The sequence below is a fragment of the Apodemus sylvaticus genome, chromosome 14 (assembly GCF_947179515.1).
Source record: "Apodemus sylvaticus chromosome 14, mApoSyl1.1, whole genome shotgun sequence".
In the NCBI taxonomy this organism is placed as follows: Eukaryota; Metazoa; Chordata; class Mammalia; order Rodentia; family Muridae; genus Apodemus; species Apodemus sylvaticus.
Window position 1 is genome coordinate 56665466 of NC_067485.1, and position 19800 is coordinate 56685265.

The 19800-nt window shown below is 39.3% G+C and overlaps 1 protein-coding gene across 3 annotated transcripts in view; it reads left to right on the forward strand.

Moving 5' to 3' along the window:
• Positions 1–19800, forward strand: part of Znf438 (zinc finger protein 438) — a 122024-nt gene that overhangs the window by 81740 nt on the left and 20484 nt on the right. For all 3 annotated transcript variants that reach the window (XM_052157234.1, XM_052157232.1, XM_052157233.1), the window contains exon 3: positions 14497–14564. In XM_052157234.1, the coding sequence (XP_052013194.1) occupies positions 14528–14564 (37 nt within the window). In that variant the 5' untranslated portion in view covers positions 14497–14527. The remainder of the gene's footprint in view (positions 1–14496; positions 14565–19800) is intronic.

The window sequence follows — 19800 nt, forward strand, 5'->3', positions numbered from 1 at the left end:
ACTTCCTATCAGTTACCTTTTTATAATTGCCTTTGATACATAGAAGTACTTAATTATATATATTTTTACATCTGAATTGCTGCCCCCTCCTACAAATTCCCCCCTCACAGAGTCCATTTCCTCCCTGCCCTTCTCCTTTGTGGGGGGGGACTTGGGTATCTCCCCCACCCTGGCACATCAAGTCTCTGCAGTGTTAGATGCATCCTCTCCCACTAAGGCCAGACAAGGCAGCCTTGTTGGAGAATAGATTCCACAGACTGGCACAGCTTTAGGGACAATTCCTGCTCTAAATGTTAGGGTACCTACATGGAGACTGAGCTGCACATCTGCTACATATATTCAGGGGGACTCAGTCCAGTCCATGTATAATCTTTGGTTGCTGGTTCAGTCTCGGAGAGCTCCTAAGGTTAGGTGACTCGGTTGGTCTTCCTTTGGAGATCCTATACCCTTCAGGGCCTTCAGTCCTTCCCTCAGCTCTTCCATATGAGTCCCTAACTTCATCCAGTGTTTGGCTGTGGGTATCTACATCTGTTTCAGTCAGCTGCTGGAAGGAGCCGCTCAGAAGTCAGTTATGCTAGGCCCCTGTCTGCAAGCATAACAGTATTGTTAATAGTGTCAGGGATTGGTGCTTGCCTATGGGATGGGTCTCAAGTTGGGCCAGTTATTGGTTAGCTGTTTCCTCAGTCTTTGCTCCATCTTTGTCCCTATATTTCTTTTAGGCAGCACAGATTTTGGGTCGAAATTTTTGTGGGTGGATTGGTATCCTTATCCTGGCCTCTTCAGGTTCTATATCCCATTGTTGAGTGTCTAGGATAAGGTCACTAGCATCAACACCATGACTTTTGCAGGGAAATGGATGCAACTAGAAAATATCATCCTGAGTAAGGTAACCCAGACCCAAAAGGACATACATGGTATGTACTCACTGATAAGTGGATATTAGCCATAAAGTACAGGATAGCCATCATACACTTCACAGACCCAAAGAAGCTGAACAAGAAGGAAGGCCCAATTGAGGAAGATTGAATCTCACTTAGAAACGGGGAAAAATTACTCATAGGAGGCAGAGGGAGAGAGGGAACTGGGTGGGAGAAGGGAATGGGGGAGTCAATATCAGGTGTGGGGAGAGACAGGAGAGAGGGCCTGATGGCCAGGAGAATGAATGAATGGAAATCTGTGACTGCAGGGGTCCAGGGGTAGGGTGGAATCTCTTGGAACTCTCAGAGACCTGGGATGGAGGAAGCTCCCAGGAGTCAATTTGGGTGACCTTAGATGAGACACACAATTTTATATATTTTTATATATTATCTATTTTTATTTTCATTATCCGAGTACTTGTCATATCTGTTACATTTAGTTTTAATCATTTTATCTTCACTATTTTTCAAAAATGCTAAGAACAAAATACAATGGAGCATTTAAATATTAATTTTAAAATGTTTTATTCACTAGATTGAAAGTTTGCAAAATGTTTCAGTTTGAAGTACAAACTATATCTTGAAATAGGGATTGATGGACTAGATGGGGTAAATGTGGCAAAGAAATAAAAATAGAGACTTAGAAAGGCTCTCCCAAGAGTCGTCTTTGGATCAGTATCTTAGCATGCCCGCAGTAAACTGATTTGGAAGTCCTTACAGGGACGTGGACTCTCACTGCCCTCCACAGTCTTCTCACCTTTCCATGACCTTGTGTCTATATTAAGTTAAAATTCCCAACAAAGACATTTGAAATCTTATTCTGAAGTTAACTTTCGATTTTAGACAAATAAAAAGTGTTTTTAAAGTACTTAATGTTATCTCAGCTTATGATTGCATCTGATCAGCAGCAGGCCCATTGACACTTGTTGCTAAGTCCGTCATCAGGGAATAAGGTGTCTAGAAGCATTTCTGCTAAGTTTAGGAAAGTACACCTGTGTCTTGGTTTTAATAGAATTTAAGGAATTTATTTCTTCACATGGCATTTTTCCTCTTCTTTTTTTTTTTTTAGATTATCTTTCATCTTTTTTTTACAGTCCAATCATTATCCCACTCCTGTTCTGCCCTCTGACAGTTCCTCATCCTATTCCTCCTCCCCCAGTCTCCAAGAGTATGTCCCCACCCCCATCCCATATACCCACTACACCCCTCCAAGCCTCCCCACTACCTGCTGCCTCAAGTCTCTCAAGGGTTAAGTGTGTCTCCTCTCACTGAGGCCAGAGCAGGCAGTCCTCTGCTGTGTATGTGTCAGGGGCCCCTGACCAGCCTGTGGATGCTCCCTGCTTAGTGGCTCAGAGAGATCTCGAAGGTCCAGGTTAGTTGAAACTGCTGGTCTTCCTGTGGGGTCATACTCCTCCTCGGCTTCTTTAAGCTTTTCCCTATTTGAACCACAGGAGTCCCCAGCTTCATTCCATTGGCTGGGTGTAAGTATCTGCATCTCTCAGTCAGCTGCTTGTTGGGCCTCACAGAGGGAAGCCATGCTAGGCTCCTGTCTGTAAGTACACTCACCATAACATCAGTAATAGTGTCAGGTATGGAGCCTCCACTTGAGAGGATTCCCTTGAGATGGGCTGGTCACCATACCTCCTTTTCCTCAGTCTCTTCTCCATTTTTGTCCCTGAAGTTCTTTTAGACAGGAACAATTCTGGGTCAGAGTTTTTGTCTGTGGGATAGCAATCCCATCCCTCCACTTGATGCCTTGTCTTTCTACTGAAGGTGGACTCTACAAGTTCCCTCTCCCCACTGTTGGACATTTCATCTAAGGTCCCTCCCTTTGAGTCCTGAGACTCTCTGACCTCCCAGGTCTCTGCTACATTCTAGAGGGTCCCCCCACCTCCCACCTCCCACCTCCCAAGGTTGCATATTTCCATTCAAATAATATCGCCAGTGTTCTTTTTTCTGTCTGTATTTTCTCTGAATTCAACCTCATCATTTTTTTCCTGCTCATTAGTAGTTGCATGAGGTTGGTAATCTTACTTGCCTAATTTTCTTTCACTGTCCATCAGAGTAATCTTTCACTGGCCTTGGCTCTAATCTCTGTCCTTGAGCATTTATAAGCCCATTGTGGTCTGATTATCTACACAATTTCAGCACTGGAGAATTCATACATAAAACATGTCCTCATGCCAGTCCAAGTGGCTTCTTTTTCTACCTGAAGCTCAGTCCCAGTGCTGGTATGGTGCTAGGAACCTGATCTAGCAGGACATCATTGAGCTTACATATTGCCATTGGTCCATCTTGTCTTGCCAATACATAAAGCAACTTGATTCTTTGAAGTTTAGGTATAGGAGCTGGGGAGATGGTTCAGTGGGTAAAAGCACTTAACGTACAAGTATGAGGACCTTAGTTTGGATGCCTAGAACTCATATAAAGGTATGCCCAGTGATGTGAGTAAATAAACCTAGCCCTCCGATGGCAGAATGAGGTGTGGAGATAGAATGCCCACAGGATTGTGAGCCAGCTAGCCTGTCATACACAGTGGCAGAGAAGAGATTCTGTCTCAAGTAATGTGAGGGCGAGGCCTGGCATCCAAAGTTGCTCTCTGATGGATCTCCACACATCCACTACATCATGTTCATGCACAGTCACCCCACACCTCACACATGAAAAGGATATTTAAAAACTCAATCACAAAAAGGGAGGGGGAAAGATAGGAGAATGGATGGAGAGAAGAGGACTTATGGGACATGGGGAGGGGGAAACTGGGAAAGAGGAAAGCTTTTGGATTGTAAACAAAGAATATAGAAAATAATATATATTAAAAAACTCAATCACAGAAATCTGCTATCAGAACACTAGTGTGTTTCCTTTCTCTCTTAACTTTCTATTAAGTTTTAATAAATAGTAATGATGACTATAAGCAAATCCATAGCACACAGATGACAGGAGGAAGTAGTAATGATTGTCTCTGGGAGGCAGTAATTATGACAGAGAAGACTCTTGATTCAGTATTCCACCCAATGGCATTTGAAGGTTTGTCTCTTAGATAAAACTTTGTAACACATGTAACATTTTTTTGCAAAACAAGTCCAGAGGCGCCAAGTTCATTACATCAGCCTTTCCAGTTGAGCCTTATGAAAATGAAAACTCCATGTTTTGTGTGTTGGTTTTTGTTCTACTAGGCCTCTGTCAAACCATTTTGCTCTAGGCATGAATGAGCTAATCTCATTTGAGAAGATGCATTCATTAGCAAAATTGTACCAAAATAAATTTTACTAAGGTCATAGTGTTTAATTTAATAGTATTATGATAATAACTACCATAATTAGTTTCAGATTTGCCTTCTTTCCCAAAGGACAAGAATTTTTGTACTCTTGGATGTACACTTAAGGCATAAAAATGACAGCAAAATTAATGTCATGGCCTTGAGAGTCTGTTTATGGGTTTTCCTTGCAGGGTCCTAAAGGACTTAGGGAGCATTGTACTGCTAAAATAAACCACTTAGGATGTGCAAGATAAAACTGGGTTAATTGGGTTCACCTGATCTTCAGCTAGGCTACACCTCAGTCAACACAGCATTCTTATTACTCAAGGAAGCATGATTTTTATAATTAGAAAATTAGTCCAGAACTACACAAAAAGGCTTAAAGATTACTTTCTTCAAATAAAATATATAAGATTTTTTTCATTCATTGCTTTAATCTAGTTTGTTTTTATTTAAAAAAAAAACCACTTTGTCTTTTAATAGTCACAGCAAGAATGTTCTGGTGCTGTCAGGGCAGGCCTCTTGAACACTACCCACTCCTTTCAGGGATGGGAGCATCACACTGTCCTACAACTGCTGTTCTGGAGGCAGTTGTCAAAGCCTCGGGCTCTGAGCCCTGCTTCTCATTTTTTTTGTCAGAATTTGTATATCAACAAAGAACTGTTCACACATCCAGCTAAAATCCAGAGAAACAGGAAGATAAACTTGTTGTGTCTGACAAACCCATGTATGTATATAATGTACTTTGGTCATTGTCAACCCCATAACTTCTCTCTCTTTCCTCACCTGCTGAAGCCCTTCTTCATACCACGTCTCCGTCCTTCTTTCTTTTGTGTGTATATGAACCACTGAGTTTACTTAGGGTTGTTTTCATAAGCATGGGTTGGAGATTATTTACTAGACATGAAAAGCCTACCGGTGGCTGTACCATGAAGAAAATCACATATACCCCTAGGAGCTGTTAACTGACAGTAGTCCTTCTAGAGAGCTAGGGAGGGCCTATGAGTCCCTGCTGTATCCTTATTACAATGTTGACAGGCCTCCTCTTGTTCAGGCCTTGTGCAGGCAACCACAGTTTCTCTTAGTGCATAAGTGAAACAGCCCTATTATGTCCAGAAGATATTGATTTTCAGTACCCTTTCCCATTCTTACATTCCTTCTACTCACTCTTTATGAGGAGCTCCAAGCCTTGGAAGGGGCTGGTAAAGATTACCCATTTTTAACTGAGTATTCAACAGTCACATTCTTAGCACTTTAATTGGTTATGAGCCTCTCCCTGCATTAAACACTACACACTGCAAAATTGTCTAACATTGAGAACAATAGACTAACAATATGTTAATCTATAGATATAAATAGATGTTTATAAGGTACCTTGGCAACATATTTGTCTGGCAGAACAACAACAGTAGATTCTTTTATACGTTCTTTGAGCTCCTGCCTTTGACCAGTTCTATAATATCAGACCAGCCTCCATTCCAACCAGAAGAAATTGGTCACACTTATAACCATTGAGCCAAATCTTGCCTATAATATCACTATTGTAGTTTACATGACTCATGATATCATGTGCCTCTAGCATCCTACATAGCACCTTCTAGGACTATGAATGCTGGATCTCAGGGAGGAAGTTTCCAGGTCAGCAGTAGTTTGATTTCACTATACCTGTAATCAAAGTGTGATATCTTAGTTCTGCTGGGCATTAAAAAACACTGACAATAACCTAGATTTGTTTATGGGCCTCTGGGGCCTTCCTGATCAACACCTTATATGGAGGTATCCCATGCCTGATACTGGAATTTTTGTTTAATAACCTATGAGAAGTCATAAAGAGGCTACCTCCATTATGTTTTTTACAATTGTATTTTTAATAAGCTTATAAACTACTATATTTTCATGTGGCCTTTTCATACAGGTTAGTTTTGGTTAATCCTTCTCTCTATCCATTTTCTCTACACTCTCCACCACAATTTCTACTTAAATCCTTCAACTTCCAGTTAGACGACTACTTTTACATCAATATATCTTCTTGTATTAATTCTTTCCTAAAGGCCTCTTCCCCTGCACTGTTTCTAGCTCCTTGAACTCTGCAAACACTCTAAGTTAAAAATACATTAACCTAAGAATTTAAGCTAGGATATTAGAGATAGTTTGTGAATTTAACTTTGAGTCTGATTACCTCATTCAGTATAATACTTTCTGTTTCCATTCATTCTGCTGCACATTTTGCAATTTAATTTTTCTTTGGCTGAATAAAATTCCGTTCTACATACATACATACATACATATACACACACACACACACACACCACCGCCGCCATCACCACCACTTAATTTTCATTATCCATCCTCAGTTGCCAACCATCTAGTCTGGTTCTATTAGTTGGCTCTTGGGTAGAGCGTCAGTTGCACATGACTACACATGTGTGTGCATGTGGATGCCAGCGGTAACAACTGCTGTCTTCTTCACTTGCTCAGATTTGCTTCTCCTAGATCTCTATGTGGGGCTAGAGAATAAATCAGATCCTTAGAGTTTCCTTGCAGAACTGATACATAACAGTGTCAAGGATGAGTACTATTTGTTTAAAACAGAATCTTGCTACATAGTCCAGGCTGGTTTCAAACTTATAATCCTCCTGCCTCAACCTCCTAAATATAATAGTGTGTCATCATGATTGGCAAACTGTGTAAATGTGTGTAATGAAATATTCAAGAACTGAAATTCCCAGGGTTTCGGGTTGAAAGGGCCCACCAAACATTGGACAAATGGGTGAGAACATGTGCAGATGTTTCTAACATTGTTCAGGCAGAACACACCTGTAGTTGCAGCACTTGAAAAAGCAGAGGCAGGCAGATCTCTATGAGTTCCAGGTCAGCCTGGTCTACATAGTGAGTTCTGTCCCAGCCAGAGCTACAATTATGAGAATCCTGACTCAAAAAAAAAAAAAAAAAAAAAAAAAAAGATCTTAACATGATTTCTGTAGAGAAATAAATTTTATGCAAAGCATTGAAATCTTCAGTATCTTTATACTGATAATGTCAATCAGAGGAGAATGAAATAAAGCTTTTTAGTTTCAGGTAGAAGTCTATACCTAGAAATTACTATTACTCATCATTTTTATTGAGAGATAGTGACTTTTCATTTTTTTAAAGATTTATTTATTTATGTATATGCATACACTGTTGCTGTCTTCAGACACACCAGAGTGACTTTTCATTCTTAAAAGACAGCAGTAGATATTACCTAAAACTAAGGAATAAGACTGTAAATGTGTATTTAACACATGTAGATATATGGATAGCTGAATACTGATCATATAAACTTTAAGTTCTAAGAATTGAAAGTGCTTGTCTTTGAGGAAGAGAGCTGGTATCTCTATCTTTAAAACAAAATAAAGATGTCTAATGTAGATTTGACTTAAAAGTTTTAATTAAAAAGGGAAACCATTATTATAGCAGAAACTGCCTCAAAACATTGCTAGTCAGTATAGGTGAGAACATAGGCACAGACAGATCTTACAATTGGAAACCGGACATTTACCTTTTAAGTATATTCTATGACTATTTAAACAATGGAATAGCGCACCTCCACTTTGACTAGGCAGTTACTTATAGAGTTAGAGATCGTGTTACTCCTAAGTACTCCTTTACCCAAAAGATAGAAAACCATTTGTGGGCACAGAAATTGAATACTCACTATATTGCATTTATTTTTGATAAGCCAAAGCTGGCGAATGCCCAGTAAATAGAATCTTGTCTCAAGAGCTCTAGTGAAGAATGTTGACTGGGTGGAGTGGTCACCTGTGGAGTACCTATTGTAGTATCAGATCTGTCTGACTATCACTGTGTTATATTTTAGAATCAACAGACATGATATAACAACAGAACCAAACAGGAAAGATCTGTCAGCAGGTCAGGCTAGGTCTGTAGCATATGTCACTATGTAAAGAGCTTGGGTGCAGTGGTACATAATTGTAACCCCACCAGTGACACAGTTGAGGAGAAGGAATCACAAGCTTGAGGCCAGCCTAGATTACAGAACAAGCTGCTATCTCAAAACAACAAGGCAGGAGGAGCTCAAAGGCAGTGACCATGCTTAACATGCACAAAGCCCTCAGTTCAGTGCCCAGCATCAGTACCCACGCCCTGTCAAGTTTCCTGTTTTTATATTTCCACTTTAGTATTTTCACATTTCAAGATGTACTGGTCAAATTTATTATGACATTTATTCTCTGACAGCATGTCTTGATGGGGATTATGGCATGTTGAATCCCTAGGAAACAGTCTTCTGGAAACTCTAATCTAGATGGACATCTGCACTGAGTCTTGTGGTCGGAGCCCCTACAAACACATGAGAGCATGCCACACAAACTCTCAGCGTGGGTCAATGGCAGCAGGATGAGGAGGACACAGAGGTGGTCTTTTCTCTCTGAGACTCTTTCTCTAAACTGACTTGTAGGAAAGTTAGCAAGGCAGTATGATGGATTCCAGCAATACTTACTTACCATAAAGTCTGTCTATAAGAAGGAATCAAGTTTTCACTTTCTCAAGTCACCAATTTACCTGATTTTATCCAGTAAACTTATCAACTCATTTGTCAACTTTTTAAATACTATATAGTGACTAAACTCAAAATGTGTGATTTATTAAGCTCAATATGATAAATTTTGCTGTAACTGGTGGTTTTACTGATTTGTTTCTGATAGATTTTTCTACATAAATATAGTTTTCACCTTTTCAAGTTTTTCAAAAAGCCAGATCATGATTTTCACAGGTCTTTTTACACCTTGAAGGAAGACCTAGATGCCAGTGCCTTGCCATCGTGCAGAGCTGCACTTTGTGTGAGGCTTAAAAACTACAGTCAGTTATTATGTTAATGCCTCTTCGCCTCTCAAATAGTTATATGATGCGCTCCCATCCTATCTAAATTGTTACATTATGATATGATTATCCAGTATTTTCTTTATTGTTTGTATACTAATTGCACAATGTATTTATTTTTCAATTAAATTGTATGAAATCCACCTTTACTTTACACAGCACCCAACTATGGCTCTCAAGTATTCTACTCTAGGTACCAAAATGCAAGGAATATATTTAAAGTTATTCTAAAAACCCTAAAAATATCAAACAGTCTTGCATGAAAAGAAAGATTTGTACAAAATGGGACTTCAGGATACACTGCAAATTCTAGTGATCAGAACAACTTTCTTTGTATTTTATGCCACACGACAGAGCTGAGGACTGTCATGAATCAACCCTGCCAGTTTTCAAAACACTATTTTCTAAAGTTAGGGCTTTAGAGTTAGAGTTGGGAAAATAATGAATAAGTAAATGAGTAAGTAATAAAAATCATAATGTTTTATTTAGGAATTTTATTGTTTTTTAAGTTTTAGACTTGGGTATATGGTGCATATTAAATTTTGTGAGCTGGTTTAAAGTCTCTCATTGTTGTGTTGCAAACGGGTATCCACTGATCCGTCATGGCTGAAGTTACTGTCCCCAGCATTTCTGCATAGTAGTGGCAAGGATGGCATCCTTTTCTCAGCTGCGACAGCTTTCCATGACTTAGCCCAACATTACCATTAAGGTTCTCGCAGGTGTTCTTTACTAAGTTGACTGTCCTTTCTAATATCCATTTTTTTATTTTATTTTTGATTAATTAGTTATTTCCTAAAGTTTTAACCAGGTATGGATTTACATCATATCATATGTATTTTCTGTACCTATTAAAGTTATTGCATGGTTTTCTTTTTTAGTTGATTAATATATGAATGACATTGGTTTTGAATGTTGAATCAGTGTGTATTGCTAAGCTACCCTGACTGCTTCAGCATGGTATCACATTGTTAGATTTGATTAGCTAAAATCTTGTTTGTTACCTCTGCATATATGCTCATGGCAGCATAATAAATCAGTTTCTTCTCTCATAAAGTCGCTGTCTATCTTTGGTGTCTAGATACTGCTCAGTTCTTAATAGTAAGGAATAACTTCTTTTTAGTTTTCTTTGTGTATGTGTGTGTTTGCATATACAGGTACACTTGTATGTGCATGTGGAAGCACAGTGGCTGATATTGGATGTCTTTCCCATTGTTTTTCTATGATACTGTTTTTTGAGACAGAGTCTCTCATTTGACCTGGAGCTCCAGGTATTCTGCTATACAAACTAGCCAGCAAGCTCCAGTGTGCCCAGTGCTAGGACTGCAGGCATGTACAATCATGCCAAGTTTTACATGGGCATGCTGGGGATCCAACCTCAGGTCTTCATGCTTGCACAGCAAACAACTACCAACTGAGCCATTGCTCAAACTTACCTTTCCAGGTTCTGAGAATGTGTGTATGGCTGGAGTAATTTCTTCCTTAATGACGCAAGAGCCTTTAGAGAATGTTGTCTGGGCCTAGCATTTCTTTGAGGGACAGAGGATTCTAGATTGCAGGTTGTCTCTCTCTCTCCCTCCTTCATGCATGGTGTTTTCTTACTTGCATTGTTCCTAATAAGGCATCTCTTGCTACTCTGAACACATTTTTCTCTGTAAGGAATCTCATTCTCTCCAGGTGCCTTTCCATTCTTTGCACTTGTTTTGAGTAGGTTGATCATGATAGTCTTTGCTGTGGTCTTCATCTTTTTTTATTATTATTATTTTTCTGCATTCTTTGTTTACATTCCAATTGATTTCCCCTTTCCAGGTTCCCCCCTCTCCAAAAGTCCCATAAGCCCTCTTCCCTCCACCCATTCCCCAATCACCCCCCACCCACTTCTCTGTCCTGGTACTCCCCTACAATGCTGCATCAATCCTTTCCAGGACCAGGGCCCCCTCCTTCCTTCTTCTTGGGAATGTTTGATATGTGAGTTGTGTCTTGGGTATTCAGAGCTTCTGGGCTAATATCCACTTATCAGTGACTGCATTCCATGTGTGTTCTTTTGTGAATGAGTTACCTCACTTAGGATGATATTTTCCATTTCCAACCATTTGCCTAACAATTTCATGAATTCATTGTTTTTAATTGCTGAGTAGTATTCCATTGTGTAAATATACCACATTTTCTGTATCCATTCCTCCATTGAGGGACATTTGGGTTCTTTCCAGCTTCTGGCTATTATAAATAAGGCTGCTATGAACATTGTGGAGCATGTGTCCTTATTGCATGCCGGGGAATCCTTTGGGTATATGCCAAGGAGTGGTTTGATCTTCATCTTTTTTGAATATTGCAGGTTTTTAAGTGCTTAGATCAATATGTTTACAGTTTCATCATCATGTTTGGGCTAATATTTCATAAAGAAACTTTCCTGTCTTCCCATTTTCCCCTCTCTAGCTATTTACATGAGCTTTTAAAAAAAATTTTAATTTATTTACATTTCAAGTGTTATCCCCTTACCTGGTTACCCCCTCTCCCAGTAACCTTCTCTTCTGTCTCCACTCCCCCTTCTTCTATGAGGGTGCTCGCCCACCCACCCACTCCCACCTCCCCATCCTCGATTCCCTTACACTGGGGCATCTATCAAACCTTCATAGAACCAAATACCTCTCCTCCCATTGATGTCCTATATTTCATATGCAGCCAGAGCCACATGTACCCCTTGGTTGATGGCTTAGTCCCTGGGAACTCTGGGTCTGGTTGGTTGATATTGTTGTTCTTCCAATGAGGTTGCAAATCCCTTGAGCTCCTTCAGTCCTTTCTCTAACTCCTCCATTGGGGCCCTGCACTCAGTGCAATGGTTGGCTGCAAGCATCTAACTAACTGTATTTGTAAGACTCTGCCAGGGCCTCTCAGGAGACAGCTATATCAGGCTCCTTTCAGCAAGCCTTTCTTAGCGTCTACAACAGTGTCAGAGTTTGGTGACTGTATCTGGGATGAATCCCCATAGGACATGAGCTTTTTATTTGTCTTACAGCTCAGTTCATGATGCTTTATATTTTCTGTATTTTGCTTTTATTTAACTCCCCATTCTGGGTTTCATTTTGGGAAGTGTTTATTGTTCTGCCTTAAAATTTGCTGATATATTCTTCCAGCATCCCTTATAAGCAATCCATTAACAAATGAAATAAATACCTCATATTTCTAACATCTGGGTGACTTTTTCTTATTTTCTTTATTATGGATTATATTTTATAGCTTCTTTGTATGCTGAAGAATTGTAAGGAAGAAGAAACACAATGGAGAGACTCTTCCTCCATTTTACCAAGAGAGTCAGGCCTCTGCTTCCTGCATATAGTTATCCAGCTTCCTGTTGTGGTTTCCTATCTGTTTGGGATCCATTGTTGTGGATTGTGTTTGTTTATCTGTTTGTGTTTTCATATTGTTTTAAAGATTTGTTTTTATTTTATGTACATTGGTATTTTGCCTATAGTATGTCTTCTTACCACTCACTTTTCTGGGGCCTGTAGAGGCCAGAAAAGGAGTATCAGGTCCTCTGGAACTGGAGTTGCAGACAGTTGTGAGCTGCCACACTGGGCAGTGGGATCTAACCCAAATCCTCTGGGAGCCTAGACAGTGTAGCAGCCCTCTTAAGCCATCGCTCCAGCCTCGTTGGGATCTTTTTTTGGGGGGGTTGGTTTTTTTGAGACAGGGTTTCTCTGTGTAGCCCTGACTATCCTGGAACTCACTCTGTAGACCAGGCTGGCCTCGAACTCAGAAATCTGCCTGACTCTGCCTCCCAGAGTGCTGGGATTACAGGCGTGCGCTACCACCGCCCTTATGAACTGCTTTCTGTTGTCTTGAAAAGGTTATGTTACCTATTTTATCCTTACTTTTTGTTGTTTATGTAGAAGGACTGTTGTGGCCTCTGCTACTCTGTATTTGTTTTAAAAATTGTATCTTCTTTTTTAAACCCAGTTTCCATTTTTTAAAATGTGGAAAGTTCCATCAGTATTGATCACAACTGGTTTTGTTGTTATTGCTTAGAAAAACATCTGTACTTAAAAAGCTTATAAAAATATTGGTTAATATTTTTTCACAGGTCTTGTCTTTTTTTACACAAATACAGTTACCTTTCCATATCTGTATTTCACATCCTCAAAATACGTTTTTGTCTCATGTGGTGGTACATGCCTTTAATTCCAGCACTTAGAAAAGACAGAGGCAGACATATTTCTGCAAGTTCAAGTCCAGCCTACATAGTAAGTTCCAGACCATCTATTTATGACTATGTAGTGAAACCTGTCTCAAAATAATAGTGATAATGGTGGTGGTGGTGGTGGTGGTGGTGGTGGTGGTGGTGGTGGTAGTGGTGGTGGTGGTGGTGATAAGTTTTATTGTTTTGATTTTTAGACAAGCTATCATGTAGTCCAGGCTGCTAGCTTTGAATTCTTCATCTCTCTGCTTCCAGCTCCAAATGCTAGGATTTATAGGCATGTACTACCGTGCCTTGCTTTAAAAATATTTTTTTAGCTACATCTATAGCTAAGCATGTTGCTCATACTTGGGGCGGGGACTGAAGAAAAACTATTACTGTGAGTTCCAGACCATCCTGGGCTCAAATAAATAATTTTATAGAACTGTTTCACCTACAAATGTGCTTAGCCACATTCATGGCTATCTTGGGAGACATGCAGCCATAGGCCTCAAGTTGGATACACCCATATACAACTGTTTATTTACATAACATTTACATTGTATCCAAGGATTGGAGTAACCTAGAAATGATTCAAAGTATGCAGGAGAATTTAATGGATTATATATAAATAGCACACTGGAGGATATCCTTGACTTATGATCTCTGAAGGGTTCTTAGTACCAAGGCCCATGAATACTGAGGACCAGATGTTACTGGTTAATGTGTAGTTAACTTGGAAAACTTGGAATTCCATGACCAAGCATAGTGCAGACACATGTGTGAATTTGCCACCATGTGCTCTCCTATATGACTACTGCATGGCACCTGTCTTTTAGTATGATTGTATCAGCATTTAGTATGCTCCTTCACAGGCTTCGGACCCACACTTTACATTGATAAGACTAGATTGTTAAGTGACTGTGTTAGAGTTGTGTTATCCTTATAGCTTACTGTTTACATTTTAGTGTTTGTTTTAGTATTATAATTATCAGTATTTTTAATTTATTTTGGTAATTACTTTTTAAATGAAATATAGTTAGTTATCAGGCAGATATTTTCACTTTGCTTACTTCTGTATGACTGTGAGCAGGGGTAAAAGCCCTCAAAAAAGTATCCCAGCATCCCTCAAGTCCACTCCAGCATATTTGCCATTCACTTAGGAGAGAAACAGTTTTAAAAAGCTTGTATAATTCATACTTTACTACATATTAACAAAATACCTCAACTACTTCCTAATGATTTTATGTGTTTGAATATTTTAGGAAAGCTACTCTTCGGGTCATATATATCATAATGCGGAATTCTTCATCAGTACCACCAAAAGATCAAGGTAAGACAGTGCGTGCTGCAGAGGACGACACTGTACACAGTACAATGTAATGCTTTTAGTTGATCTAGTTAATGCCTCCACCTCCAGTCATAAGGTGTCATAGTTCCTAGAATTAAACGCAAAGCCTCCAATTACATCCAAAAGTTCATTTCCTTTGGTAAATTAATCTAGTGATTATGGTTTCCCAGGTTGGCAGAACATTATATGGATATGTCTCCTTTCCTAGGCTGAAAGGCCCCAAGAGCAGGCCAATTCATTGTATGCAGAATTGGGAGGCCAGCTCACCATTGCCAGTTAGCTGGAGGTAATAGATGTCACTGGGATTATGGATGTGGCTTCACTGGCATAATGACTCAGGTATCTTAATAAGTTTTACATTCATGCCTCATACATATTTAATTCACACACACAAGGACACATATGTTAAGAGGTAATGTTTGCTTATATTTTTACCTGTTCTTATACCATTCAAAATGAAATTTGTAAGAAAAATTAATTTCCCTTCATGAAACCTATAAAAAACATTTTAATTATTTCTTTACTTTTTGATATTATAAAATAATTACCCAATTTTCCCTTCCCTTTCTTCCCTCCAAACTCTCTGATAAACCCCTCCTAGATTTTTTCAACTTCATGGTTTCTTTTTTCATTACCTGTCAATACATTCATATATGTATGCATTCTTTTTTGTAATTATTTTCCATATTCTTTGTTTACATTCCAAATGATTTTCCCTTTCCCTGTTCCCCTGTCCCCATAAGTCCCATAAGCCCTCTTCCTTCTGCCCATTCCCCCGATCAACCCCTCCCACTTCTCTGTCCTGGTACTCCCCTTCAATGCTGCATCAAGCCTTTTCAGGATCAGGGCCCTCTCCTTCCTTCCTTCTTGGGAATGATTTGATATGTGAGTTGTGTCTTGGGTATTCAGAGCTCCTGGGCTAACATCCACATATACCCTTCTCCATCTCTATGATATTATTTGTATGTGTGAATCGAGAACTGAGCTTTTGGTATTAGATAATTGCCCACTTTCATGGTGAAAACTATTTCTCTCACGCTCAGCATTCCTTAGTTGACACCTCATGGCCTTTCCCTCATCCACTTTGGCATCTTTCTTGTCCTTGTTCAGGTTTGGCCCACCCCTGTGTCCTTAGTAGGTCAAATGTTGATACCATACATAGATTATACCACAATTAATTTTTAACAGAAATTTCTAGAATGTTCAGAGAAACATTATAGGTAGAAATAGACTCCATAATAAAGACTAATTGCATTGTCCTTTTATAAAGAATAAACTGACGTGAAGGAGGGATACATATCTCCCTTTTCCCTTGCTTAGTCTATACAGAAGAGATATTCTGACATGAGTGTAAGAAAAGATGTTATCTTTAATACTGTAAAACTGAATAATCTTAGTATAGATCATAATTTTAATAGAATTTTCATAAAAATCCTTAAAATAAATGTGATAGACACAGATCTCTACCCCTAAAAAAATAGTCTTAAGTTTTACAAAGCATGGATGCTGCATTTGAAACACAATTCTGTCTCTTAATCTTATAGCCTTGGGTACACTGTGTGACTTAGGTACATTGTGTGATTTATACCTGGGTCTATAACTCTCTAAAATATAGTAAATCCCACTGTATAGGATATATAGAAGTTAATGAGATGATTTACATTCCTCACTCAACACGTTACCGTACAGAGTGGGCACTTATGACCATCTCTCTTCATGGTTGTTATTAAAACAATGCCTGCCCCATGAGTGAGGTATGCAAGCAGCTGCCTCCTACTTGGGTTGTCTAGTTGCCTGGAAAGCCAAGCATCATCCTAGGTGCCCATCATCAAGTAAGCTGGGACAGACTCCATGTCTTAGACCTCATCCACACATGGGGCCAACAGGAAATCACTTCCCTTGAGACCCACAGAATGTAAGCTCTGAACACTAAGTCAGGAAAAGATGTAGGAATGAGAGAGAGGAGCAGGTCCTAAGGAGAAATGAAGACCATGAGTTTTCTGAGTTTTCGGGTGGATATCCTTTGAAGTGGCAAGTAGCAGTAGCTATTTAGGGTCCTTACTAGTACCACTTCTTTATCTGTACAAACAAGAAGCAGAGTTGCATAAGAATAACAAGCAAAAACGAATGGGTCAGCTATCAAGAAAGTGGACTCCTGTCCTAATTACCTCCACCCCTGAAGCTGTGAAACCTCAGACAGGTTACTTTTGTGCCTAAACCTGTTTCCAATTCGAAGTCCAGGATTATCAAACATTCATTTTAGTTTTAAGATGTTACAAGTCTCTGAGATGTGTCTCTAATCAATGAACTGCGTGCCCTCTAGCTCATAGAGAACTAGAACATATGATGTGTCTCTAATCAATGAACTGCGTGCCCTCTAGTTCATAGAGAAGTAGAGCATATGATGTGTCTCTAATCAATGAACTGCATGAAGTAGAGCATATGATGTGTCTCTAATCAATGAACTGCGTGCCCTCTAGCTCATAGAGAAGTAGAGCATACCATCCTCTCACCTCTTACCTGCTTTGCCTGGCCTTGGCATTTTTTTGTTTCTATGCTGTGTCTGAGCTCTTATGTGAGTTTGGTTTCCAGCTTTAACTTGTCCTCCAGATGAAGCCCCTTGAGTCTCTTAGACACTTAGAATCCCTAGGAACTTCCTCCGTGGTCTTTGCTGAAGACCCAATCCTAGAATTTGATAGAGAAGTAGGAGTAACGGTAAGAAAGAGTAGACGATTAGTCCAGGGTTGTGTGATGGTCACTCTACTACACTACAGCTTCCTGCCCTTTGCTCATTTAGACCTCACAGTAGGTTGAATGGAATTTTTATTTTAAAGGTTCAAGAAAATGAAATTTTTTGCCAACCAATAAGCCATTGGTTTGAACCCAGATCTGTCACAACCCCAAGGTCACTATTTGTTTCCATTGTTACCATATAAACTTAGAAAGTAGATTGCTAATAATTGTTTGGTCATCTTTTTCTTTTCTGATCAATACTAAATTATATATTTGAATTCCTAAGGTCATTTTAAGTCAACATAAACAGAAATTATACTATGGGAAATTACTTGAGGAAAAAAATCAATTTTATATGAGTAACTAGTTTTCTATTAATTTATTCATTCAAATGTTTCCTGATTAATATATTAACAACGAAAAATACTAGATTCATTTGTTATGATTCTGCTTATATTCCTGTCTCTGAAAACAGATTGTATGACATGAGTTTTCTGGGCACACTCCATTTGTTAAGTAAATGCTGATTGATAGAATTAGGCAACTAATGATAGCTAATTATAAATATGGAATTTTTAAAAATTCAGGGTTTTAAGCACATATATTTTCAAAATGCAATTTACATAGGATATCAGCAGAATTTTGGCACTGAATCTTTTTTTTTTCCCCCCGAGACAGGGTTTCTCTGTATAGCCCTGTCTGTCCTGGAACTCACTTTGTAGACCAGGCTGGCCTCAAACTCAGAAATCCGCCTGCCTCTGCCTCCCAGAGTGCTGGGATTACAGGCGTGTGCCACCACCGCCCGGCTTTGGCACTGAATCTTAAGAAAAGTATTCTGTTAGCATACTATAACCTAAGAGGATTATGTGTTGAAAGCCCAGTTCAATGATGGCCTAGGTGGTTCTCATCGGGAGCTGTGTCTCATGCTCTAGATAGTTGCAGAGGCAGAAGGAGCCTGGGCAGCATAGGAAGTAAGGGTCAGGAGGGAAATGAGAGACAAGAGAAAATACAAGTGCATTTATTTAATTTCTGTTTAACCGAGACACACACACACACACACACATTCATACACACACTTACACATCACATTGTCAATACTTCTCTGACTGGTAGTCTGTGTTGAGAAGAGTTCGCTCTGTTCATGCCTGCTAGGCATTAGACTCTACACTTTGGATAAGTCGGGGAACTTGAAGGTCTGTCTGTCCTTTAAATCCATTGGAAGCTTGGTTTCGTGGGAATCTCAGTTGTTTGTCAAGCTTGTGATTTTGTTTTGTTGATTTCTAGGCAGGTCAGCTGCAGGTACAAAGTGTTTGCTGTGCATCCTCATGCTGCCTTTAAGGACTCTACCTTAACATTTTATTAACCTAAAGAGAGGTTTCACATTATGAGTGCTGTTTCTACTTAATGAGAATAGGGGGTGGAAGTAGAGAGAGCAGATGCCTTGAGGCAGACACTGTGTGTCTGAATGCTCCCTTCAGGACCACTGCACTTAGCTAAACACGTTATCCAATTACCATGTGTAGACTGTCTGACTCAGAGCCACTGCTATTACTATCTTTCTTGTGAATCCATATGTGAATTCTTTTTTAGAGTCTGGTTCAGTGATACACTTTTAAAGGCCTTTCTGGTTCAGTAATATACTTTTAAAGGCCTATGTAAAGTACTTACTGCACATGCATTTTGACCCAGCTTCAGTCCCCAGGACACATGTCAAAGAAGCTGACTGAGGGCTGGAGAGATGGCTCAGAGGTGAGGAGCACTTGCTGCTCTTCCAGCGCACATAGCTCAGTTTCCAGCACCCACATGATGGCTCACTACCATATCTAACCCCGATTCCAGGAAACCCAGCACCCTCTTCCAACTCCCAAGGGCAGTCATGCACATGGTACACAGGCATATCCATACATGTAAAAATAAATAAAAATTTTTAAAAAGTAAGGTGAAACATGATTAAAGAAGAGACCCAATATCAGCCTTTCACTCTCAGACACACACACACATACACACGCACACACACACACATACACACACACATACACCACGACAATGACAATGATAGTAATAATACCACTTTTTAAAATAATAGGCAAGTATGAAAGCTCATACTTATAATTATCTTGGAAGATGAGACAGGAGGATTGCCATGAGTTTAGGGTCAGTTAGCTGGATAGTGTATTCCAAGGCAGCCTGGGCAACAAAGTAAGTACCAGAGTAAGTTGTAGTACATTGTTAAAGAGATAAGTGAAGTAAATAGAATGCTGTGGTGCTGTCAGAAAGATATCCTTATGACTCATGTACATGAGTGGTTGTATACCCATTACATAAAGTATCTGTGTTTGTGACTATGACATTTTAGATCTCAAAAAATACTTGGAATAATTAGTCAATATTTGCCTCTTTTTGTTAATTTGAAGATAAAAGATCTTACTCATCTTGGACTGTTTATAAAATTGCTGATGCATTCTCTCCCTCAACAGAGTTAAAA